This window comes from Scyliorhinus canicula, chromosome 4, assembly GCF_902713615.1.
Source record: "Scyliorhinus canicula chromosome 4, sScyCan1.1, whole genome shotgun sequence".
NCBI classification, from domain to species: domain Eukaryota; kingdom Metazoa; phylum Chordata; class Chondrichthyes; order Carcharhiniformes; family Scyliorhinidae; genus Scyliorhinus; species Scyliorhinus canicula.
In genome coordinates this window covers 235,779,010-235,805,257 of record NC_052149.1, presented here as the reverse complement: position 1 = coordinate 235,805,257, position 26,248 = coordinate 235,779,010, and the positions used below count along the sequence as shown (strand labels likewise).

General features: G+C 42.6%; 1 protein-coding gene across 24 annotated transcripts in view; it reads right to left on the bottom strand.

Moving 5' to 3' along the window:
* Window positions 1–26,248, bottom strand: part of LOC119965489 (protocadherin-10-like) — a 631,779-nt gene that overhangs the window by 89,423 nt on the left and 516,108 nt on the right. Inside the window, exon 1 of one of the 24 annotated variants that reach the window (XM_038796316.1) lies at window positions 20,642–23,210. The exons of 21 other annotated variants lie outside the window; for them this stretch is intronic. In XM_038796316.1, the coding sequence (XP_038652244.1) occupies window positions 20,642–23,110 (2,469 nt within the window). In that variant the 5' untranslated portion in view covers window positions 23,111–23,210. Of the gene's footprint in view, window positions 1–10,633; window positions 12,654–14,115; window positions 16,676–20,641; window positions 23,211–26,248 lie in introns of those variants that run through there. 2 more of the 24 variants (XM_038796322.1, XM_038796346.1) reach the window with 2 other exon arrangements.

Here is a 26,248-nt window from a genome sequence, read left to right as displayed (position 1 = left end):
GCTTTCCTGGACCTGGCACAAGTCGAAAATTCCGAGCAGAAAGCTGGTTAGCGTTCAATCTGAAATCGTCCGCAATATTCCCAATAAACGCACCCAATTGCAATTCTTCAGGAATCGAATAGCGAATCTCTCCAGAAATTAGATCCCAGGAAATAAAAAGGCAAGATAGCAGTTTCCATTTTAAAATACAGAATGCGTTGGAACATCTCATCGCCAATGTTAAACATTCCAATTATTCCAGCTCGGCTCCGAGGCGTTCTGCTTCTTCCTGAGATTGGAATAATGCTGCCTAATTTATTTTCTTAAAAAGTCTGCAGCGTAGAGAAAATACCTTGATTTTTAAGCAATCGTCGAAGTGGTGTCAGAACTGTCTCCATGTTGTTGCTAAAACCCCCAATTGAAGGATCGGCAAATATCTGCGGTTACCCTCTGCGGCTCGCTGGCCAATTTCCCATTGTTTCGGGTGGTGTGTGAGGGTGGATGGGAAGGAGCAGTCCGGATCACTCGGCACTTACTTGTCTCTGATTGGCTGACTCATATCCAGCCTATCAAAATACCGTTCACTTCTTAAAGCTAGGATGTCCTGTTAAGGCATTATTATCTCCGTTTTTTTGTTGTACAACTAAAAATATAATATTTTCAAAATACTTTGACATTTTTGTTCGTTGTACAAAACTATTTTATAGTCATGGATACAATGGATATATGAAAACTCAGACTGCTTAGAGAACAAGGTAGGAACACCTTTTTTTATCGGCATTTCATAATTGAAACGCCGAGGACACTCAGCTAAATGTTATTGACCTTTAGATAGATTTGCTTGGCTTTATCTAATCTTTTGGCACATGTGGCTTCACCACAAGCCAGTAATGCTAATGAGATTCTGATGTGAAAGGACAAATAGATCATTGGCTTAATAGTAAACCTTGAACCATGGATCCAAGTCCATTCTATCGTGATAACATCTGTGTCTGCTGGCCTTTTGGGTACAACATTCACAAAGTTTAAGCCGAGGGAGCTCAGTGATGAATGCGTTCACCAGCGGTGCTAGGTTCATGCACTGGGCAGAGAAGATCACATAATCGTATCAGAGAGAGGATGCTATTTGATCCCCCATGCCTGTGTGGCCTGTTTGAAAGACTAATCCTATTTGTCCCACACACTTCCTTTGTCCCAATAGCTTTGCAAATGATTCTTTTCAACTATATATCCAAATGTATTGAAAGGATTGATCGACCCTTTCAGGTATCTATCGTATTCCAAACCTAACAACATGCAGCATTAAAAAAAATCTTAATCTCCCTTCTGGCTCTTTTTCTCAGCTGCACCTTTAGTGTATAGTTACCGGTGTTCTACCTCAAATCAATGCACAATACTGTGGATGGTGGAAATCTGAAATAAAAACAGCAATGCTGGAGACAATCGACAGGCCTGGCAGCACCTGGGGAGAGAGGAACAGAGTTCTTTTAATTTTTAAAATTTTTAAAATAAATTTAGATTACCCAATTATTTTTTCCAATTAAGGGGCAATTTAGCGTGGCCAATCCACCTACTCTGCACATTTTTGGGTTGTGGGGGCGAAACCCACGCAGACACGGGGAGAATGTGCAAACTCCACACGGACAGTGACCCAGAGCCAGGATCGAACCTGGGACCTCAGCGCCGTGAGGTGGTTGTGCTAACCACTAGGCCACCGTGCTGCCCTGAGAGGAACAGAGTTAACGTTTGGAGTCCGTATCACCCCCCTAGAGAACTGTCGATGGCTCATTAGGACTTGGCACGTTAACTATATTTCACTCTCCACAGGTACTGCCAGACCTGCTGAGTTTATCCAGCATTTTCTGTATATAGTGCTGTGTTTTACCGAACAAGAAGGTATTAGAAGCACTACTGTACAGGTAGCTGTGTTACAGCGAAAAGGACAGTGTTAGAATCTTTATTATACAGATAGCCGTGTTACACCTAATAGGAAAATATTAGATGCTCTACTATACAGGTAGCTGTGTACATCTAACAGGACGGTATTAGATGCTTTACTCTACAGGTGGCTGTGTTACACCTAACAGGGCAGTATTAGATGCATTGCTGTACAGGTGACTATGTTACACCTAACAAGAGAGTATTACATGCTTTACTGTAGAGGTAGCTCTGTTACACCTAACAGGACAGTAATAGATGCTCTACTGTACAGGGAGCCGTGGTACACCTAAGAGGACAATATTTGATGCTTTACTGTACAGGTAGCTATGTTACCATAACAGGAGAGTATTAGATGCTTTACTGTACAGGTAGCTGTATTACACCTAACAGAACAGTATTGATGCTCGACTGTACAGGGAGCCGTGGTACACCTAACAGGAGATGATTTAATGCTTTACTGTACAGATAGCTATGTTACCCATAACAGGAGAGTATTAGATGCTCTATTGTACAGGGAGCCGTGTTACACCTAACATAAGATTATTGATGCTCTACTGTACAGGTAGCTGTGTTACACCTAACAGGACAGCATTAGATGCTTTACTGTACAGGTGCTATGTTACACCTAAGAATAGCGTATTACATGCTTGACTGTAGAGGTAGCTCTGTTACACCTAACAGGACAGTATCAGATGCTCTACTGTACAGGTAGCTATGTTACCATAACATACCATAATAGGAGAGTATTAGATGCTCTATTGTACAGAACAAAGAACAAATAAAATTACAGCACAGGAACAGGCCCTTCGGCCCTCCCAGCCTGCGCCGATCCAGATCCTTTATCTAAACCTGTCGCCTATTTTCCAAGGATCTCCTTCCCTCTGTTCCCCGCCCGTTCATTTATCTGTCTAGATGCATCTTAAATGATACTATCATGCCCGCCTCTACAACCTCCGCTGGCAAAGCGTTCCAGGCACCCATCACACTCTGCGTAAAAAACTTTCCACGCACATCTCCCTTAAACGTTCCCCCTCTCACCTAGAAATCGTGACCCCTTGTAATTGACACCCCCACTCTTGGAAAAAGCTTGTTGCTATCCACCCTGTCCACACCCCTCATAATTTTGTAGACCTCAATCAGGTCCCCCCTCAACCTCCGTCTTTCCAACGAAAACAATGCTCATCTACTCAACCTTTCTTCATAGCTAGCACCTTCCATACCAGGCAACATCCTGGTGAACCTCCTCTGCACCCTCTCTAAAGCATCCACATCCTCCTGGTAATGTGGCGACCAGAACTGCACGCAGTATTCCAAGTGTGGCCTAACCAAAGTCCTATACAACTGTAACATGACCTGCCTACTCTTGTACTCAATACCCCGTCCGATGAAGGCAAGCATGCTGTATGCCTTCTTGACCACTCTATCGACCTGCGTTGCCACCTTCAGGGTACAATGGACCTGAACTCCCAGATCTCTCTGGGATCAATTTCCCCCAGGACTCTTCCATTGACCGTATAGTCCGTTCTTGAATTGGACCTTCCAAAATGCATCACCTCGCATTTGCCTCGATTGAACTCTATCTGCCATTTCTCTGCCCAACTCTCCAATCTATCTATATTTTGCTGTATTGTCTGACAGTCCCCCTCGCTATCTGCAACTCCACCAATCTTAGTATCATCTGCAAACTTGCTAATCAGACCACCTATACCTTCGCCCAGATCATTTATGTATATCACAAACAACAGTGGTCCGAGCACGGATCCCTGTGGAACACCACTAGTCACCCTTCTCCATTTTGAGACACTGCCTTCCACCATTACTCTCTGTCTCCTGTTGCCCAACCAGTTCTTTATCCATCTAGCTAGTACACCCTGAACCCCATGCGACTTCACGTTTTCCATCAACCTGCCATAGGAAACTTTATCAAACGCCTTACTGAAGTCCATGTGTATGACATCTACAGCCCTTCCCTCATCAATTAACTTCCTCAAAGAATTCTATTAGGTTTGTAAGACATGACCTTCCCTGCACAAAACCATACTGCCTGTCACTGATAAGTCTATTTTCTTCCAAATGTGAATAGATCCTATCTTACCCTATCCCTCAGTGTCTTCTCCAACAGTTTGCCTACCACTGACGTCAGGCTCACAGGTCTATAATTCCCTGGATTATCCCTGCTACCCTTCTTAAACAAAGGGACAACAATAGCAATTCTCCAGTCCTCCGGGACCTCACCCGTGCTCAAGGATGCTGCAAAGATATATGTTAAGGCCCCAGCTACAGGGAGCCGTGTTACACCGAACATGAGAGCATTGAAGCTCTACTGTACATGTAGCTGTGCCAAACCTAAGCAGAGTATTAGATGCTTATTGTACAGGTAGGTATGTTACACCGAAGAAGAGAGTATTACATGCTTTACTGTAGAGGGAGCTATGTTATATCTAGCTGGGGAGTATTAGATGCTCTACAATATAGGTAGCTGTGTTACACCCAATAGGACAGTATTAGATGCTCCACTGTGCAGGTAGCTGTGTTACACCTAATCGGACAATATTAGATGCTCACTTGTACAGGTAGCTGCGTTACACCCAATAGGACAGTATTAGATGTACTACTGTACATGGAGCTATGCTACAGCTAACAGGACAGTATTAGATGCTCTACCATACAAGTAGCCATGTTACACCTAAGAGGAGAGAATTAGATGCTCTACTGTACAGGTAGCTTTGTTGCACCTAAAAGGAGAGTATTAGATGCTCTACTGTACACATAGCTGTGTTACACCTAACAGGAGAGTATTAGATGCTCTACTGTACACATAGCTGTGTTACACCTAACAGGAGAGTATTAGATGCTCTACTGTGTAGGTAGTTGTATTACACCTAAAATGAGAGTATTAGATGCTCTACTGTACACATAGCTGTATTACACCTAACAGTAGATTATTAGATGCTCTACTGTACAGATAGTTGAAGCACACCTAATAGGACAGTATTTGATGCTCTACTGAACAGGTATCTGCATTACAGCTAACAGGAGAGCAGTAGATGATCTACCAAATAGATAGCTGTGTTACACCTAATTGGACTGTACTTTATGCTTCACTGTACACGTAGCTGGGTTACCCGTAACATGAGAGCATTATATGCTCTACTGTACAGGTAGCTGTGTTACACATAACAGGAGAGTATTAGATGCCCGACTGTATAGATATCTGTACTACACATAACAGGAGAGTATTGATGCTTTACTGTACAGGTAACAATCTTCGAGACAAGAGAATATTTGGTGGTTTACTGTACAGGAAACTATGTTCTAGCCAATTAGAGAATATTTTATGTTTTACAGTACAGGTAGTTGTGTTAGACCCAACATGAGAGTAGTTGATGTTTTTCTGTAAAGGTAAATATGTTCTAGCCAACAGGAGAATATTTGGTGTTTTACTGTATAGGGGGCTGTGTTGTAGGCAACAGGAAAGTGTTTGATGTTTTATTGTATAGGTAACTGTGTTCTAGCCTACTGGAGAATATTTGATGTTTACCGTCGAGAGAGCTGTGTTCTAGCCAACATGAGAGTGTGAGATGTGTTACAGTGCAGGTGACTGTGTTCTAGCCAACAGGAGAAGTTTTGATGCTTTACTGTACAGGCAGCTGTGTTGTACCTAACATGAGAGTATTTAATGTTTTCTTGTATAGGCAACTGTGTTATACTCAAACTAAGAGTGTTAGATGCTTTATTGAATAGGTAGCTCAGTTACACCAAACAGGAGAGTATTAGAAGATTTACTGTACAGGTAGCCGTGTTACACCTAACTGGAGAGTATTAGAAGCTTTACTGCACAGGTAGCTACTTTCCACCAAATAGGACAATATTAGAAGCTTTACTGTACTGGTGGCTGCGTTACACCTAACAGGAGAGTGTTAGTAGCTTTACTGTACAGGTCGCTCTGTTACACATAACAGGAGAGTATTAGAAGCTCGACAGTACAGGTAGCTGCGTTACACCTGACAGGAAAATATTTGAAGCTTCACTGTAGAGGTAGCTGCGTTCCATCTAACGAGAGTGTTGGAAGCTTCACTGTACAAGTAGCTGTGATAAACCTAACACGACAGTATTAGAAGCTTTACTGTACAGGTAGCTACTTTAAACCTAATAGGACAATATTAGAAGCTTTACTGCACAGGTAGCTGCGTTACACCTAACAGGCGAGTATTAGTAGCTTTACTGTCCAGGTAGCTGTGATACACCTAACAGGAGAGTATTAGTAGCTTTACTGTTCAGGTAGCTGCGTTACACCGAACCGGAGAGTGTTAGAAGCTTTACTGTACAGGTAGCTCTGTTACACATAATAAGAGTGTATTAGAAGCTTTACTGTAGAGGTAGCTGTAATACACCTAACAGGAGAGTATTGGATGTTCTACCCTACACATAGCTACGTTACACCTAACAGGAGAGTATTACAAGCTTTACTGTACAGGTAGCTGCGTTACACCTAACAAGAGTGTATTAGATGCCTTACTGTACGTAGCTACTTTACACCTAATGGGACAATATTAGAAGCTTTACTGTACAGGTAGCTGCGTTACACCTAACAAGAGAGTGTTAGATACCTTACTGTACGTAGCTACTTTACATCTAATGGGACAATATTAGAAGCTTTACAGTACAGGTAGCTGTGTTACACCAAACAGGGGAATATTGGATGTTTTACTGTACATGTAGCTTTATTATACCTAATATGAGGGTTTTTCTTTATGTTTCACGGTGCCGGAAATCGTGTAATACCTAATAGGAGAGTATTAGATTTATTTTACTGTTGAGATGGATGTGTTACACCGAGCATGAAAGCACATGTACTGTACAGGTAGCTGTGTTGTAACTAAACCAAGAGTATTTGATGCTTTATTGTATAGGGAGCTGTGTTCCAGCAACAATGGGAGTATTTGATGTTTCACTGTATAGGCAGCTGTGTTACACCTAACAGGAGAGTATTATACATTATACTGTACAGGTAGCTGTGTTATACCGAGACCGAGCATGAAGGTAGTTGATGCTTTACTGTACAGATAGCTATGTTATAGCCATAACACTATTTCATGCTTCATTGTACAGGTACTTGTGTTCTAGTCAACAAAGGTATTTGACTCTTCACTGCACAGGGAGCTGTATTTTCCCTAACATGAAAGTATTTGATGCTTAACTGTACAGGTAGCTGTGCTATACTTACATAAGAGTATTTGATGTTTTATTGTGCAGGTACTTTGTTGTAAGATTATCTGGCGTGTTACTGTACGGATTGCTGTATTAGATCTTACATGAGAGTATTTCATACTGCACTGAATTGTTTAACTGGAATGTCAAACTGATCCCGAGTACTGAAGTATCTCAGAGAAATTTTAGGAACCAACTATTGCAACTCAGAACAAAGCACTGTTCGTCCTCATATATCATGACATCCTGTTATCTTTCCATCACACCTTTCATTCTCTTCTTTTTGCACTGAATTGATTTGATTAATGTCCATCCCCACACTGCACGCACATTTTTTTATCGTTCGTATGACTTTCGCCTTTGCAGTTTGATTTTCAGTTCGGGCATTCTCCTTTCTTTTGGTACTGCATGTATTATTAGATTTTCCCATTGAATAATATTCAGGTGGATTTGACACCCAGAGCCCCAGTTACCAGAAAGATAGTTCAATGCTTCTGAATAGTGCTGCAATACTGTTCGTTATTTGCCTGATCCCCTGTCTCGGCATCCCGTGATCATGCGCGCGCACGCATACCTGTCTATAGGATCATATAATCCCTGCAGTGCAGAATAAGGTCATTCGGCCTATCAAGTCTGCACCGATCCTCTGAAAGAGCACCCTACCTTGGCCCACTCCCCCACGCTATCACCGTAATCCTGGACACTAAGGGAATATTTTAGCATGGCCAATTCACCTAACCTGCACATTTTTGGATTATGAGCGCGCTTTTGATGTCGTCATGCCCTCACCAAAGTAAATTTAGACTAATTATAAAAATAACATTCCTGAACTTATTAGTTATATGTCTTCCATCGAATATGGATCAGCAATGCACTTGACATTCCGTCCAAATCTGACAACTAAGTAGTCTCTGGATGGACATCTTCCTTTTATTTGATTGCGGTGCATGTTTATGGTAAACTAACAATGAATTGATCTGAGGTATAATGCACATTAACATGGCAATATGGGGACATAGGAAAGAGGAGCAGGAGTAGGCTATTCGGCCCTTCGAGCCTGTCCTGCCATACAACTACCTCAACGACAATATCCCGCACTATCCTCATATTCGTTGATATCTTTAATAGCCAGAAATCTATCGATCTCTGTCTTTAAAACATTCAATTGGGGATTATTCCCAGACCTCTGGGGGAAAGATTTACCACCATCTGAATGAGGAAGTTCCTGTGCATCTCAGTTCCAAATGGATTTGTCCTTGTTCTGGCCCTGTGCTCACTGGTTCTTGCACTCCTCCATCAACAGTCGCCCCATCCCCCACTCTCCCCAGCCAGGGGAATCATCCTTCTTACATCTACCTTGTCCAGCCATTTAAGAATTATGCACGGTTCAATTAGATTATGTCATTCTTCTAAACTCTAGGAAATACAGGCTTAATTTCCTCAATATCTCTTTGTAGGTCAATCAGCCATCCCAAGAATCCGGCTGGCGAAAATCCATTCAATCCATCTGCCCTCTTGACTGAGTGTGAGATCACATGGCATTTTCAAAAAAGAGAAAGAGAGTTGTTCCAATGTCTTGGTCAACATTTAACCCTCAACCAAAGTATATTATCTTCCCATTCATTCCATTAATTTCAGCTAATCATAAAATGTACAGGTCATTCGAATCTGTACCGGCCCTTAGAAAGAGCATCCGACTTAAGCCCAGTCTTCCATCCTATCCCCGTAATCCGACCTAACCTTTTGGACACTAAGGGAAATTTAGGGTGGCCAATCCAGCTAACCTGCACATCTTTGTACTGTGGGAGGAAACCGGAGCACCCGGATGAAACCCTCACAGACAGGGGAGAAAGTGCTAACTCCATACAGACAGTCACCCGAGGCCGGTATTGAACTTGTGACCCTGGAGCTGTGAGGCAGCAGTGCTAACCACTGTGCCATCGTGCCGCTGAGATGGAGCATAGACGTATGCCAAGAACCATTTTGTATGAGGCTGGCATCCACGTGGATACCACACATAGTTTGATTGCTTTGAGCAGGATAAGTCAGAAAAGCAAAGCGAGACTGAACAAGTTTAGTTGTCCATATTGCAACTCAGCACCAGCAAATGAACAATTACAACAGATATTTGTAAGTCTTACAACACCAGGTTAAAGTCCAACATGTTTGTTTCAGACACTATCTTTCGGAGCGCTGTTCCTTCCTCAGGTGAATGTTTCACCTGAAGAAGGAGCAGTGCTCCAAAAGCTAGTGTTTGAAACAAACATGTTGGACTTTAACCTGGTGTTGTAAGACTTCTCACTGTGTTCACCCCAGTCCAACGCCGGCATCCCCACATCATAACAGATATTTGTGGATCAGATGTAACTAATGAAGTGAGAATAAAAATGGAAAATACTGCCGGTGCTGGAAATATATATATTTTTTTATAAATTTAGAGTACCCAATTATTTTTTCCAATTAAGGGGCAATTTAGCGTCGCCAATCCGCCTATCCTGCACATCTTTGGGTTGTGGGGGCGAAACCCACACAGACACGGGGAGAATGTGCAAACTCCACATGGACAGTGACCCAGGGCCGGGATTCGAACCCAGGTCCTCAGCGCCGTAGGCAGCAATGCTAACCACTGTGCCACCGTGCTGCCCCTATGTGCTGGAAAGATGACATAGAAACAGAAAGTGCTTGAGACACTCAGCAGATTCAGTAGAATCTGTAGAGAGGATATAGACTTAATGTTTCGAGTCCAATATGATTCTCCTTCAGAATTGCTGTAACTTCGAAAGTTACATTACAACTGGCTCACCTCACTAATGTTCCTACAATTGGTGGAATGTGATGCCGATGGCTTTTCTTTATCCCATTTAGATTGGTTGTTGGTGTTATTCCTGCCGGTAGAGGGACTACACTTGTCGGAGTACAGGGCCTCTCCTTTGGTCCAATCTGAAGTGGAACAGGTCCCATAGCGGAAACTTTGGGAAAGTGGATCTCCCCCAAATACCTCAACGTAGTTTGGGGGGATCTGGATATTTTGACTGGCTTTCTGAATCCCATTGAGCGAGCTCCTTGTTCGAAAGCAGCAACACATACCCAGAGCACAGGCATCACCACCAAAATCATTCCTGGTTTTATGAACTGTAATTGCAAGCGCAATTAAAACAACTAGAAAAATGGACGAGATTATCCCTAAAAATATAACTATGTAGAAACTTGCATTATTAGTCAAACTAGGGTCTTCAGATAAGTTGCTCAGATCAGCGAGAATTTCTATATCGCCCTCCACCACTGACAAGATGAGTGTTATTGTGGCTGAAAGCATTGGTGTTCCATTGTCATTTATCCCAACAACCAGCCTTTGCTTATTTGCATCTCGGCTCATGAAGCCACGGATTGTCCAGATTTCGCCTGTATCAGATGAGATGGTGAAAATTCCAGGTTCAGTGGCCTGGAGTATCTGGTAAAACAGTCGAGCATTCTGGCCCGAGTCAACATCAGTGGCTGTTACCTTAGTGACCAGGTAGCCTGGTTCTGCTAACCTGGACACTGTCTCCAACGCCGTTGAGCCGTACTCCACGAATGGATGGATGATCAGCGGGGCATTATCATTTTGATCAAGGATAATTACATCGACCGAAGTATTGTTCACCAATGGTGGCACTCCAGAGTCCCGTGCCTGGACATGGATCTTAAAGTTTTTCAGTTGCTCGTAATCAAAAGCCCTCTGAGAAAATATGACCCCATTTTCGGAATTGATCTTAACATAACTGGACACGGGCTCGCTCTGAACCTGGCTCTCGAGGATAGAATAGAATAACCGGGAATTCTGGTTCAAATCTGGAACAAGAGCTGTCACTGCGAAGACCGAAGTCCCAATAACGTTGTTCTCCATCACATAGGCTGTATAGGCAGTCTGCGTAAAATGTGGCGCGTTGTCATTTATGTCCGAAATTTCAACTCGAATAGTTTTCCTGGTTGACAGAGGGGGGAAACCGGAATCATTGCAGATAATGGAAAGGTCAAACTTTGAGATATTTTCTCGATTCAGCAGCTGCCCAGTCAGTAGTCTGTAATAGTTCCTTAATGACGAATCTAACCTGAAAGGCAGATTCTTTGCGAGTTCACAGTCTACCTGTCCATTCTCTTCTGAATCCTTGTCCGATACACTGATCAGAGCAATCACAGTCCCCACTTTGGAGTCTTCACTGACAGGACTGAATAAATAAGTTAATGTCACCTCAGGCGCGTTATCGTTGACATCGATGATGTTAACAAATACGTGACAGTATCCGATATTTGCATTGATCCCCTGGTCCAGCGCCTGCACGTTAATCTCAAACACAGTGACTTCTTCATAATCCAAATCCCCTTTAACTCTGATTTGCCCAGTTTTGGAATCCACATTAAACAGTTCACGGACTCTAACTGAGGTTTGGCTGCTGAAGGAATACAATATCGCCCCATTGCGACCATCATCTAAATCAGTGGCGTTTAGTTTGATAAGCAATGTTCCTCTAGGGGAGTTTTCTAACAGGCTAACCCTGTAAGATGAATTTGAAAATACCGGTGCATTGTCGTTCTCATCTTGCACTACAATCATTATTTCAGCAGTACCTGAGTTTGGGGGAATCCCGCCATCTTTGGCAATCAGCTCTAACCGGTGGGTTGATTGCTTTTCTCTATCCAAGGGCCGCTCCAGTAATAATACTGGCAGTTTTCCGTCCCCGCCCCGCGAATCGATATTTAATGCAAAATATCCGTTAGCAACCAGCTGGTAGGTTTGTAGGGAATTTGTTCCAAAGTCCGGGTCATGCGCGTACTCCAGGGCGAAGCGCGCTCCCGCTGGAGCAAGCTCGGAGATTTTAAGGCGAAGCTGGCTGTTTGGAAAACGAGGAGCGTTGTCGTTTACATCGACAAGCTCCACTTCGACGTGATACACAGTCAGTGGTTTTTCGATCACGGCCTCCAGAAATATCATGCATACGAGGATCGGACCACACAACTGTTCCCTGTCAATTTTTTCTTTGACGTACAAAATACCATTGTCTAAATTTATCTCCAAATACTGTTTTCGGGGACCAGGCACCACCCGAAAATTGCGAGCAGAGAGCTCCTCTGCACGTAGACCCAGGTCGTCTGCAATGTTTCCAACAAAGGCGCCCGGTTGTAGCTCCTCAGGAATCGAATAGCGAATCTGTCCAGAAACCACAGCCCAGAAAACGGGCACACAGCACACCAGTTGCCAATGTAGCCACCAGTATATTTGATAATATCCCATCGCCAGCACAAAGCATTCCAATTGCTTCAGCGCTATACAGCGCCGTTCATTCAATTCTTAAAGTCGGGGTCTTTTACGCATCGTTTTCTTGGAGAAGAGGACCTAAAAGGCAGAATACGTCTGCACGATTTTCGCCCCACCGAGATAATTCCCGATAAACGTTCCTGTTTTCCTGAAAACCCTCAATAGCCGCAAAGACCTCAGATGTGCTACGCAGCAAGCCATTCGGTGTTACAGTGTATCTGATTGTGTGTGATGGTTGGTGAGCAAGCAAGGGGGCAGTCAAGATCTCCAGTCACATTTCAGCTTCTGATTGGTTAACAGCAGCTCTCACGTTCGACCAATCTTTATACGTTCCACTTCTTAAAGCTAGAATGTCTTGACAAGTCATTTTGTTAGGGTTGCGCAGTTAAAAATATGGCTATCTTACTTCCTTCATGATTTTAGTTCCCAGTGATAAAGTATTCACTGAGAAATATTTTAGTGAATATTGGATGAGTGTTTCCTTCTCGCTCAGCAAAACAGATCTCTTTGGGCACGACTTATCACAAAAACTATTAATGTTCTGAGTTTTTATCCATTAAATACATTTAGTTGAAGTTAACCTTATACTTGGCAACATATAGTATCCATTACCTACTGATCCACAGCGGCAGCATTTAATGTCTCAGCAATAGTATTGCTTGGAGAAAATAAAAGATTGAGAAGTCTGAATTCAGTGACTGCTCCCGAACAAGATGGATTTTGGTTGGTACTGTATCCGCTGTGGGAGTGGGGACGGGGTGTAGGCCAAGGTGAGGTGAAATTGGCCAGGTAGAATATGTAATGTACACAGCTTGTGAGCACATGACGGAACCTCCCTCCAGTTCTCGTTATCACTCAGCATATATAATAATAATAATTGCTTATTGTCACAAGTAGACTTCAAATTAAGGTACTGTGAAAAGCCCCGAGTCGCCACATTCCTGCGCCTGTTCGGGGAGGCTGGTACGGGAATTGAACCCGCGCTGCTGGCCTTGTTCTATATTACAAGCCAGCTGTTTAGCCCAACAGTGTGATGTGCTGCAACCGCAAGGAACTGCAGTTGCATAGAACGTTATTAAATTTGCAAGAAAGCTCTGAAATAACAGCATATTCCATGAGTCACTTCGGTGTTAATCAACTGTACAGCACTTTCCAGGTTTACGGAAAGGAGGGTTCCGCGACTAGAAAGGTGATCAGTTGATTTGTTAAAATGGAAATGATGGCAGAGAGAGGAGTGTCAGTCACAGGGTCATCAAATTTCAGCTCTTTATTTTGGACCCATACCAGATGTCGCTAATACGGAAAGGCTTTAAGAGCCCGAGCTGGAACTGCAATTCTCGATCATAGGTATGTCCAAGCTTAGAGTTTTTGGTCAGTTAAAAATTAAATGTTTAGTGAGTGTAGATAGTGTCTGCACTTGCTAAGCATTTAATTAAATGCTTATAATGCACCCACGGGACTATGTGGATAACAGAACTTATGCTAAACACAGCTTGAAAATGCATTGAAGTTACATCTAATCAGAAAGCAGTGTAAACATATCCTGTCAGATACCAACACCCAGCAGGCAACAAGAGATTTGGACTGGAAATGGATCTAGAAAATCTCTAATTCTCTCATTTACAGGTGCTGGTTTTATGAGGATATCCAACTGAATTAAATTTATTTCCTTTCTCTAAGCGGCTCACCTTATTGTTCATCTCATTGTAATTTTCAGAACTCAAAAACCCTGGATATTCTTTACCAATCGACTCATTCCGGACATCATTTTTGTCTGTAGATGAACTGTATGTGTTGGCGGTTATGAAGTTTTTCTTTGTTGACTGCAATGTTGAACATGACTCGTAGCGGAAACTCTGTGAAAGTGGATCACCCCCGAACACCTCAACATAGTTGGGTGGTATCTGAAGGTTTCTGCTTGTCTTCTGAATTCCATTCAGTGAATACTTTGTTGCAAAGCAGCAACACACACCCAGGGAACAGTGCTGAGCCCCCAAAGCATTTCTGCTTCGATGAACCTTCACAGCGAGAATAATCAAAATAATCAGAAAAGTGATTGAAATTACTCCTAACGCTATGACCAAGGAAAGGCTCACATCAGCAGTGACTTGTGAACCTTCAGATGATTCACTGACGCCGGAAAATGTTTCAGTGTCACCACCGACCACAGATAAGATGATGGTCACTGTGGCAGAAAGTGATGGTGTTCCATTGTCTTTTACCACAATCACCAACCTTTGTTTAGAGGCATCTTTATTCTCAATACGACGGATTGTCCAAATTTCCCCAGTGTCTGGTGAAATAGTAAATAGATTATGCTGTGTAGCCTGAAAAATGGAATAAGAAAGGCGAGCGCTCTGACCAGCATCAGCATCAGTGGCCGTTACCTTAGCAACCAAGTAGCCTGGTTCAGCAAACCTGGATAATGTCTCTGTTACCGTTGAGCCATACTCGGCTAATGGGAGCACGATCACTGGAACATTGTCATTCTGATCAAGGATAATAACATTCACTGAAACATTACTGGCGAGTGGTGGGGTTCCAGAGTCCGTGACCTCAGCCTGGATCTGAAAGTTTTTCAATTGCTCGTAGTCAAAAGATCTCTGAGCGAAAATGACCCCAGTCTCCGAGTTAATAGAGATGTAAGTGGATATCGAGGCATTCTGAACTTGTGTCTCCAGATTAGAGTATTTTAGTCGAGCGTTCTGTCCAACATCTGGATCAAAGGCTGCAAGGGAAAATATAGAAGCGCCAATAACATTGTTCTCCATGACGTTTGCTGTGTATAAGGACTGGGTAAACCGTGGCACATTGTCATTTATATCTGAAACCTGTACCCGAATGGTTTTCCTGGATGTCAGAGGAGGATTTCCTGCATCCGTGCATGTCAGAGTGACGTCATACTGTGAGACATTTTCACGATCCAGTGGATGTTGAACAAGTAATTGATGATAATTCTTCATGGAAGAATCTAGTTTAAAGGGGATTTCCTTTAAAATTTGACATTGTACATGTCCGTTCCCCCCGGAATCTTTATCAGCTGCACTGAACAGAGCGACTACAGTTCCAATTGGAGCATCTTCTGAAACTCTACTGGACAAAGACGTCAATGTCACCTCAGGTGCGTTATCATTCACATCAATAATTTCCACCAAAACATCGCAGTGTCCGGACATTGCGTCGGAACCCTTGTCCATTGCTTGTATGTTAATCTCAAAGGCGCTACTTTCCTCATAATCTAAATTCCCTTGTAGTCGAATCTCACCAGTATTGGAATCCACTTCAAACATTTCCCGAGCTCTCGCAGGAGTATGGCTACTGAGCGAGTACGTTATCTCTCCATTGGGACCACCATCCAAGTCAGTGGCATTTAATATGATTACCCGCGTTCCTGTGGGTGCTGTTTCCAATAGGGTGACTCGATAAACAGACTGAGGAAAAACAGGGGCGTTGTCGTTCGCATCTTTTACTATGACTGAGACCTGAGCCGTGCCGGATCTCACAGGGACCCCACCATCCTTGGCGATTAACGTTAAAATGTGGCTGGATTCAGTTTCCCTGTCCAAGGAACTCTGCAACACCAATACTGGCATTTTCCCTTCCCCACTGCGCATCTGTACATCCAGAATAAAATAATGATTCGAAAGCAGCTCATAAGTTTGCAAGGAGTTTGTTCCAATATCCGGATCGTGCGCGGACTCGAGTGGAAAGCGCGTTCCCGGTGTTGAACTCTCTGAGATTTCAAGGCGGGTTTGTTTTTGAGGGAAACTGGGGGCATTGTCATTCACATCGAGAATCTCCACTGAAACCTCGTACAGCTTTAAGGGATTTTCAAGCAAACAGTCCAAGGATATCACACAACTCAAATGTTGTCCGCAAATCTCTTCTCTGTCAATTGTCTCCTTGACAAATAAAAAGCCAGAGTCCAAATTTATATCCACATATTGTTTCCTGGGCCCGGGTACAATGCGAAAACTGCGAGCCGAGAGCTGCTTTATATCTAATCCCAAATCATCTGCGATATTCCCAACAAAGGCGCCCAGTTGCAGTTCTTCAGGAATCGAGTAGCGAATCTGCCCAAACACCAGATTCCATGAGAAGAATACACAGTAAAATAATTGGCATTTTAGCAACCAATCTATTTTATATCTCATTTCCAGCGAAACACATTCCCCTTGTTTCAGAACGTGCCCGTATCATCAATTACCTTTTCATGTCAATATATTTTAAACGTGAAACAACTGCGATGTGGCAAATACCTGATTGCTTTATGAATCGCTCGGATTATTCCTTTGAAATCTTCTATTTTTGTGTAAAATCGCCGGTGAATTCGTGGAAAAATTCTGCCGAGCTGCTCGCTCTCCAATTTTACACCGCGTCTGATGGTGCGTGATGGTGGATGGGTAGTGAGGGGGCAGTCCGGATCCCCAATCACAGCTCCGCGACTGATTGGTGAACACAAGTACTTTGAAATTCAACCAATAAAAAGTCGTTCATTTCTTAAAGCTGGAATTTCTGAAATCATCGCAGATACTTCGATTTATTGTTGCGCAATTAAAATTTGAATCAAGATAAACTATCAATATTTGCATATTTCCGCGTCGCCAAAATGTCTCTGGAACTGAATTACAGCGAACATATTCCAAGTGATGTTTACAGAATATATCACGGGAGAAATAAGAAAAAAAATACCATCTGTGTCCACGAAACACGTTGGTCTGATTAATTGAGTTGAATTCATATTTAAATTTATAAACCGCAAATAGTTGTGAAGGGAACAGATATGCTGGCATTCATTACAAGAGGACAGGGAGCCCGGATGACTCACTGCAGCTGTGCAGGGCCTTGATGAGGCTAGACCGGGACTATTATGTGCAATTTTGTTTCCTCACCTAAGAAACGATACTTGCCATTGAGCGAGTGCAGCATAAGTTCACCAGACTGATTGTTGGGAGGGCTGCATTGGAGTATGAGAATCGGTTTGGTCGACTAGGCCTGTGATCACTGGAACGTCAAACGTTTAGAGGGAGCAAACTGAAACTTACAAAATTATATCCGGGGTACGCAAACCTGATGCAGGTATGATGTTTCTTCTGTCTGGGGTTGGTTGGTAGGAGGGGGCGGGGGTGGAGTGTGTGGGGGGGGGGGGGGGGAATGGCGGGGGAGGGGCGAGAATGGCAGGGGAGGGTTTGTCTCGCAGAAGGGGGTCACAGTTTCACTATAAGGGGCAGGACATTTAGGACTGAGTAGTGGGGAAAGCTCGTCACTCAGAGGGTGGGGAAACTGCCGAATTCTCTACCACAGAAGAGCTGTGGTGATCAAGTCATTCAATATGTTTAAGGAGGAAAAATATAGATTTGTCGACTTTTTAAAAAAGTATCAAATATTATGTGGAGAGCGTTGGAATATGCTGTTGAGATAAGGGACAAACCATCATCATATTGAATAGTGGAGCAGCCTTGAAAACCCAGGTGACCTACTCCTGCGCATTTTTTATGCTTCTATAATCCATGCATGATGTCTCCATTATGGATGTCTATTCCCAAGAAACTGATCATTCTTACCAAAGGAAGTCGAAACGATTCTCTCATTTTCCTATAAAATTAAACACTGGGCGTTACTGTACTGACAATTCCAAAATCCTCTGCTTCTGTTCCAGGCATTCAGCTGGCCATTTTAATTAAGTGTTTCTGGATCTACACCAATCTCCGTGCTCTGCAGCACAAACCCCACTGTCCTGTGAAAACATATGTGTTTTAATCTCGAACTTTGCGCGAATATCGATAATTGCACGTTAGCACCCCCTATTTTTACAATCATGTTAAATATTTTGTTATTGTCAGTTACACCTGTAAAGCTCAGTACTTTAAAAACACACATGCAGGAACTCATTCATCCTCTGTTCTAATATTGGTACATGTAATTCTTTAAAATGTTCTAAAAACACCTAATCCCACAACCAAAAATCATCATGGTTATATTTCAAGTTCTAAAGCAGGACTAATATTTTTTATCAACACCACAGACCGTACACCAGAATTGGCCAGGTAATAGATGTCCACGATTCGAAGCGACTAACGTCCAGCTGCTTGGCCATTTACAAATTGTTATATTACTACACCTTTCTCATTGCTAAAGTCCTCACGCTGGCCAATGTATGTTCATTTCCAGTTTTTCTTATTTTCAGACATGGATCCTATACCAATCAGCTTATTGTGGTCCATATTGAATATATTTCATATCTTCACGCCATATTTTTTATGATTTTTAAATGTGACTCTGAAAAGGACCATGTTCCTTTGATCTCACAAGCTGCTCATAGGTAAATGCATCACTTAGAATCATAGAATCATATGATTCCTACAATGCAGAAGGAAGTTATTCGGCCCATCGAGTCTGCAAGAGAAAGCTATTTAGGCCGACTCGCCCTCTCTAACATTGTAACCCCATAACCCCACCTACATTACACATCTTTGGACACTAAGGCATAATTCAGCATGGCCAGTTCACCTAACTCATTTGTCTTTGGTTTTGGAGATACAATTACACAGACACATCGTGACATATCATATGATTTACAAACATTGTGAAAAGTTGACATCCAAGAAAGGATTTATGAAGAATAAGCCAAGAAGTTCTCCTGCCACTTTGTTAATTTAAATGCACAGGAGGTGTTGACTTCGTTGCACACACACTAAAAATATGCTGCGAGGAACTCTGTGCAGGTACATAACCATGCATTGAAAGGAAAGTTTCCTTGACAACAGATTGGGAATTTCAGCCAAGTACTGTAAAACTGATTAGTTCCTAATATTTACAGCCTCAGGTTAGCACTTCTAACCAATCTATTTCAGGATACTTTTAAATATCGGATCATGCCAAATTGATCAGATTGAATTGTACTGTAAGGAAATCTTCAGTTTTCTGGCATCAATCCAACTCTCATTTCACCGACTCAATCCTCCATCTCTGTTGAGTCTGGTAATCCAGATGCTCCCTCGCTACCGGACTGTTGTCAAGTGTCTAATCAACACTTCCTGAACAATATTCTAGGACCAGCTGATCAACTTAGAATGATCCGATACTCGGAAACATGCAGATATTCGTAAATAGGAGCTAACGCACTGAGACCATGGCCACTCAAAACTAAGATGTGGAGATATCGGCGTTGGACTGGGGTGGGCACAGTAAGATGTCTTACAACACCAGGTTAAAGACCAACAGGTTTATTTGGAGTCCTTTGCTTTCAGAGCGTAGCTCCTTCATTTGATGAAGGAGCTATGCTCTGAAAGCTAGTGATTCGAAATAAACATGTTGGACCTGAACCTGGTGTTATAAGACTTCTTACTGTACTAAAAACTAAGCAAGTGACTTAGAGGAGCTGTTGTGGAACAGTTATTCGATTATCAGTGAAAGTGTTCTGTATTTGCACGGTTTCCTGACTGCAAAGAGTTCCTCATGAGATGGTTCCCTTAAAACTTTTACATCATGTGAAATTAGGGGCATGTTTAGCACAGGGCTAAATCACTGGCTTTGAAAGCAGACCAAGGCGGACCAGCAGCGTGGTTCAATTCCCCTATCAGCCTCCCTGAACAAGCGCCGGAATGTGGCGACTAGAGGCTTTTCACAGTAACTTCATTTGAAGCCTACTTGTGACAATAAGCGATTTTCATTTCATTAAGTCAAATTTTCCTGCGATTTAACTAAAATCCAGGGGTTTTTAAATTTCAAAAGGCGACATGAGATTCCGCTGCAACATTTAACTCAGATTCCTCCGGGTGCTGCAGTTTCCTCCCACAGTCCAAAGATGTACAGCTTAGGTGGATTGGACACGCTAAACTGTCCTTTCATGTCCAAATATGTGCAGATTAGGTGGGGTTACGTGGTTCCAGGGATAGGGCGGGGTAGGGGCCTACCGAGGTTGCTCTTTCGGAATATCTGGGATCATTCGATGGCCCGAATGGCCTCATTCGGTAATCTAGGATTTTATGATTCTATGAACAAAAAACAATGCACCTACAACATGCAGGACAGAAGATAGGGCTGACCAACGGATGTTGTCAGGACATAGAAATAATGTACAAAGCTGTGCATAATCTAGTTAAGGTATTACTTTCATTCTAAGTAAGTTAACATGCTCCATTGACATCCAAACCCACTGCACAACCAAAAGAAATCTGTGAAGAGCTACTTCACTTTTTAACTGTGTCTCACCTCTGTATTTACAGCTTTGCTGTAATTTGGATTATTAATCATTCCGGTGTTTTCTTTCCTGATAGGCTCACTTCGGGCATAATTCTTGTCTGTAGATGACCTGCATGTGTTGGGGGTTATGAAATCTCTCTTTGTTGACTGCAATGTTGAACATGACTCGTAGCGAAAACTCTGAGAAAGTGGATCACCCCCGAATACCTCGACATAGTTGGGTGGCATCTGAAGGTTTCTACTGGCCTGTTGAATTCCATTCAGAGAATGTCTTGTCCAAAAACAACAACAAGCACCCAGTGAAGAATACTGACCCACTAATGAGTTTCTGCTTTTATGAACCTTCACTGCGAGGATAATCATAATCACGAGAAAAACGATTGAAATTACTCCTAACGCTATGACCAAGGAAAGGCTCAAATCAGGAGTGAATCCTGGATCTTCAGACGATCCACTGACGCTGGAGAATGTTTCAGTGTCACCACCGACCACAGATAAGATGATGGTCACTGTGGCAGAAAGTGATGGTGTTCCATTGTCTTTTACCACAATCACCAACCTTTGCTTAGAGGCATCTTTATTGACAATACGACGGATTGTCCAAATTTCTCCTGTATCTGCTGAAATAGTAAAAAGGTTATGCTGTGTAGCCTGAAAAATAGAATAAGAAAGGCGAGTGTTCTGACCGGCGTCGGCATCAGTGGCCGTTACCTTAGCAGCCAAGTAGCCTGGCTCAGCAAACCTGGATATTGTCTCTGTTACCGTTGAGCCATACTCGGCTAATGGGTTCACGATTACTGGAACATTGTCATTCTGATCAAGGATAATAACATTCACTGAAACATTACTGGCGAGTGGTGGCGTTCCAGAGTCCGTGACCTGAGCCTGGATCCGAAAGCTTTTAAATTTCTCGTAGTCAAAAGATCTCTGAGCAAAGATGATTCCAGTCTCCGAGTTAATAGAGATATAAGTGGATACCGAGGCATTCTGAACTTGTGTCTCCAGGATAGAGTATTTTAGTCGAGCGTTCTGTCCAACATCTGGATCAAAGGCTGTAATGGAAAATAGAGAAGCGCCAATAACATTGTTCTCCATGACGTTTGCTTTGTATGAGGACTGGGTAAACCGTGGCACATTGTCATTTATATCTGAAACCTCTACTTGAATGGTTTTCCTGGATGTCAGAGAAGGATTTCCTGCATCCGTGCATGTTATAGTGACGTCGTACTGGGAGGCATTTTCACGATCCAGTGGATGTTGAACAAGTAATTCATAATAATTTTTCAAAGAAGTATCTAGTTTAAACGGCAACGTTTTTGAAATTTGACATTGTACCTGCCCGTTCCGCCCGGAATCTTTATCGGCTGCACTGAACAGAGAGACGACAGTTCCAACTGGAGCATCTTCTGAAACTGTACTGGACAAAGACGTCAATGTCAACTCAGGTGCGTTATCATTCACATCAATAATATCCACCAAAACATCACAATGTTCAGGAAATGCGTCCCAACCCTTGTCCATTGCTTGTATATTCATACGAAAAGCCTTGTTCTCTTCATAGTCCAATTTCCCTTTCAATTTGATTTCACCAGTTTTGGAATCCACTTCAAACATTTCCCGAGCTCCAGCAGAAGTATGGCTACTCAGCGAGTACGTTATCTCTCCATTGGGACCGTCATCTAAGTCAGTGGCATTTAATATGATTACCCGTGTTCCTGTGGGTGCTGTTTCCAATAGGGTGACTCTATAAACTGACTGTGGGAAAACAGGGGAGTTGTCGTTCGCATCTTTTACGATGACTGAGACCTGAGCCGTGCCCGATCTCACAGGGACCCCACCATCCTTGGCGATTAACGTTAACATGTGGCTTGATTCCACTTCTCTGTCCAAGGAACTCTGCAACATCAATACTGGTAACTTTTCTTCTCCACTGCGCATCTGCACATCCAGAATAAAATAATCATTCGGAAGGAGTTCATAGGTTTGCAATGAGTTTGTTCCAATATCAGGGTCGTGAGCGGATTCGAGGAGAAAGCGCGTTCCCGGTGTAGAAATCTCTGAGATTTCAAGGGGGAATTGTTTTTTTGGGAACCTGGGAGCATTGTCATTCACATCGACAATCTCCACTGAAACCTGGTGCAGCTTTAAGGGATTTTCAAGCAAACAGTCCAAGGATATCACACAACTCAAACTAGATCCGCAAATCTCTTCTCTGTCAATTTTCTCCTTGACAAATAAAAAGCCAGAGTCCAAATTTATATCCACATATTGTTTCCTGGATCCGGGCACAATCCGAAAACTGCGAGCCGAGAGCTTCTTTATATCTAAACCCAAATCAGCTGCGATATTCCCAACAAAGGCGCCCAGTTGCAGTTCTTCAGGAATCGAGTAACGAATCTGTCCAAACACCAGATTCCACGAGGAGATTACACAGTAAAATAATTGGCATTTTAGCAACCAACATATTTTATATCTCATTTCCAGCGAAAAACATTCCCCTTATTTCAGGACGTACCCGTATCATCAATTATCCTTTTTATATGAATATATTTTAAACCTGGAACAACTGCGATGTTGCAAATACCTGATTGCTTTAGGAATCGCTCGGATTATTTCATTCAAATCTTCTATTTTTGTGTAAAATTGCCGGTGAATTCGTGGACAAATGCTGCCGAGCTGCTCGCTCTCCAAATTTACACCGCGTCTGATGGTGCGTGATGGTGGATGGGTAGTGAGGGGGCAGTCCGGATCCCCAATCGCAGCTCAGCTTCTGATTGGCGAACAGAGGCACATTGAAATTCAACCAATAAAAAATCGTTCATTTCTTAAAGCTGGAACTTCTGAAATCATCGCAGATACTTCGATTTATTGTTGCACAACTAAAATTTGAATCAAGTTTTTCTGTCAATATTTGCATGTTTCCACGGCGTCAAAATGTCTCCGGAACTGAATTACAGCGAATATATTCAGAGTGATGTTTACAGAGTATACCACGAGAGAAATGAGAAAAAAGGTACCATCTGTGTCAGTGCAACACGTTGGTCTGATTAATTGAATTCCATTTATAACTCAATTTATGAACTTCAAGCAGTTGTGAAGGCAGCAGGTATGTCGGCCTTCATTGCAAGAGGACAGGCGCACGGATGTCTCACTGCAGCTGTGCAGGGCCTTGGTGAGGCTACTTCATCAGGTGTGTGAAGAGGTGGGTTCCACAGACACATTGAAGAGGAACCCACTATTTCACTCACTTGGTGAAGGAGCTGTGTTCCGAAAGCTAGTGATTCCAAACAAACCTGTTGGAATTTAACCTGGTTGGACTTCTTAGTGTGCCCACCCGAGTCCAACGCCGGCATCTCCACATCTTGGTGCGGCTACATTGGGAATATTATGTGCAATCTTGTTTCCTTACCTCAGAAAGTATATACTTACCATTGAGCGAGTGCAGCATAAGTTCACCGGACTGATTCTTCGGAGGGCTGCATTGGAGTATGAGAACCGGTTTGGTCGACTAGGCCTCTAGTCACTGGAGTTTCAAAAGTTTAGAAGGTACCAAATTGAAACTGAAAAAATTATGTCTGGGGTAGGGAAAATGGATGCAGGTGTGATGTTTTTTCTGTCAGCGGTAGGTTGAGGGTGGGGGCAGGGGCGAGGGCGGCAGGGGGGCGTCTGTCTAACAGAAGGGGCCACAGTTCCACTATACAGGGCAGGACATTTAGGACTGAGTGGTGGAGAAATCTCGTCACTCAGAGGGTCGTGAAACTGTAGAATTCTCAACCACAGAAGGCTGTGGTGATCAAGTCACTCAATATGTTTAAGGAGCAAAAATGTAGATTTCTAGACTCTAAAAGGTCAAGTAGTATGTGGAGAGCGTTGGAACGCAGTTGAGATAAGGGACTAACTATTATCATATTGAATTATGGAGCAACCAGATGACCTACTCCTACCCATTTTGATGTTTCTATAATTCATGCATGATGTCTCCATTATGGATATCTATTCCCGAGAACGTGATAATTCTCACCAAAGAAAGTCCGAACTATCTCCTTATTTTCTTATAAAAAGAAGCACTGGGCGTTACTCTACAGGCACTTCCAAAACCCTCTGCTTCTGTTCCAAACATTCTGCGAGCCATTTCAATAGATTGTTTTTGGATCTACACCAATCTCCGTGCTCTGCAGCACAAACACCACTCTCCTGTGAAAAAGCATTTGTTCCAATCTCGAACCTTGTGCGAATATCGATAATTGCATATTCAGCACCCCCTATTTTTACAATCAAGTTAAACATTTTGTTATTCTCCGTTACACCTGTGAAGTACTGCACTTTAAAAGCATACATGCAGGAGCTTATTCATCCTCTACTCTGATATGTAGCATGCATGTAATTCCTTAAGATGTTCGAAAAGCACCTAATCCCACAACCACAAATCGTCATGGTCACCTTTCAAGTTCTAAGGCAGGATCATTAGGTTTGATCAACACCACAGGCTGTATGCCAGAATTGGCCAGGTAATAAATTTCTCCGATTCGATGCCACTTTCTTCCAACTACTTGGCCATTTACAATTTACTATATTGCTACCCCATTCTCATTGCTAAGGTCCTCACACTGTTTACTGTATGTTCATTCCAATTTTTCCCTTATATTTCGTCATGGATCCGACACAAATCAGCTTATTGTGGTCCATATTGAATATATTTCATATCTTCACGCAATATTTTTTATCATTGTTAAATGTCACTCGGAAAATGACCATGTTCCTTTGATCTCCCAAGCTGCTCATAGGCCAATGCATCACTTATAATCATAGAATCATATGATTCCTACAATGCTGAAGGAGGCTATTCGGCCCATCGAGTCTGCACCGACCCTCTGAACGGAAAAGTTATTTAGGCCTACTCGCCCACTCTAACCCTGTAATCCCATAACCCCACCTAAATTACAGCTCTTTGGACACTAAGGCGCAACTCAGCATGACCAGTCCACCTAACTCACAGGTCTTTGCATTTGGACATACAATTGCACAGACTCATCGTGACACATCATAGGATTTATTAACATTGTAAAAAGTTGGCATCCAAGAAAGGATCTATGAAGAATATGCCAGGAAGTTCTCCTGCCACTTTGCTAATTTAAATGCACAGATGGTGTCGATTTCGTTGCACACACTCTAAAAATGCTCCAACATAAGTATGCTGCCAGGAACTCTGTGCATGCACATAACCATGCATTGAAAGCAAAGTTTCCTTGACAACATACTGGGAATTTCAGCCAGGTATTGTAAAACTGATTAGTACCTAACTTTTCTAGCCTCAAGTTAGCAATTCTAACCAATCAATTTCAGGATTTTTAAAAATATAGGATAATTCCAAATTGATCAGTTTGCATTGATTTGTAAGGAAATCGTCACAGTTTTTTGACACCAATCCAATTCTCATTTCACCGACTCAATTCTCTATCTCTGCTGAGTCTGAAAATCCAAAAGTTGTCTCGCTACTGGACTGTTGTCAAGTATCAAATGAACACATCATTGGCAATAATATAGGACCAGCTGATCAACTTGGAATGATCCGGTATATGTAACCATGCGGATATTTGTAAATAGGACCTAATGTGT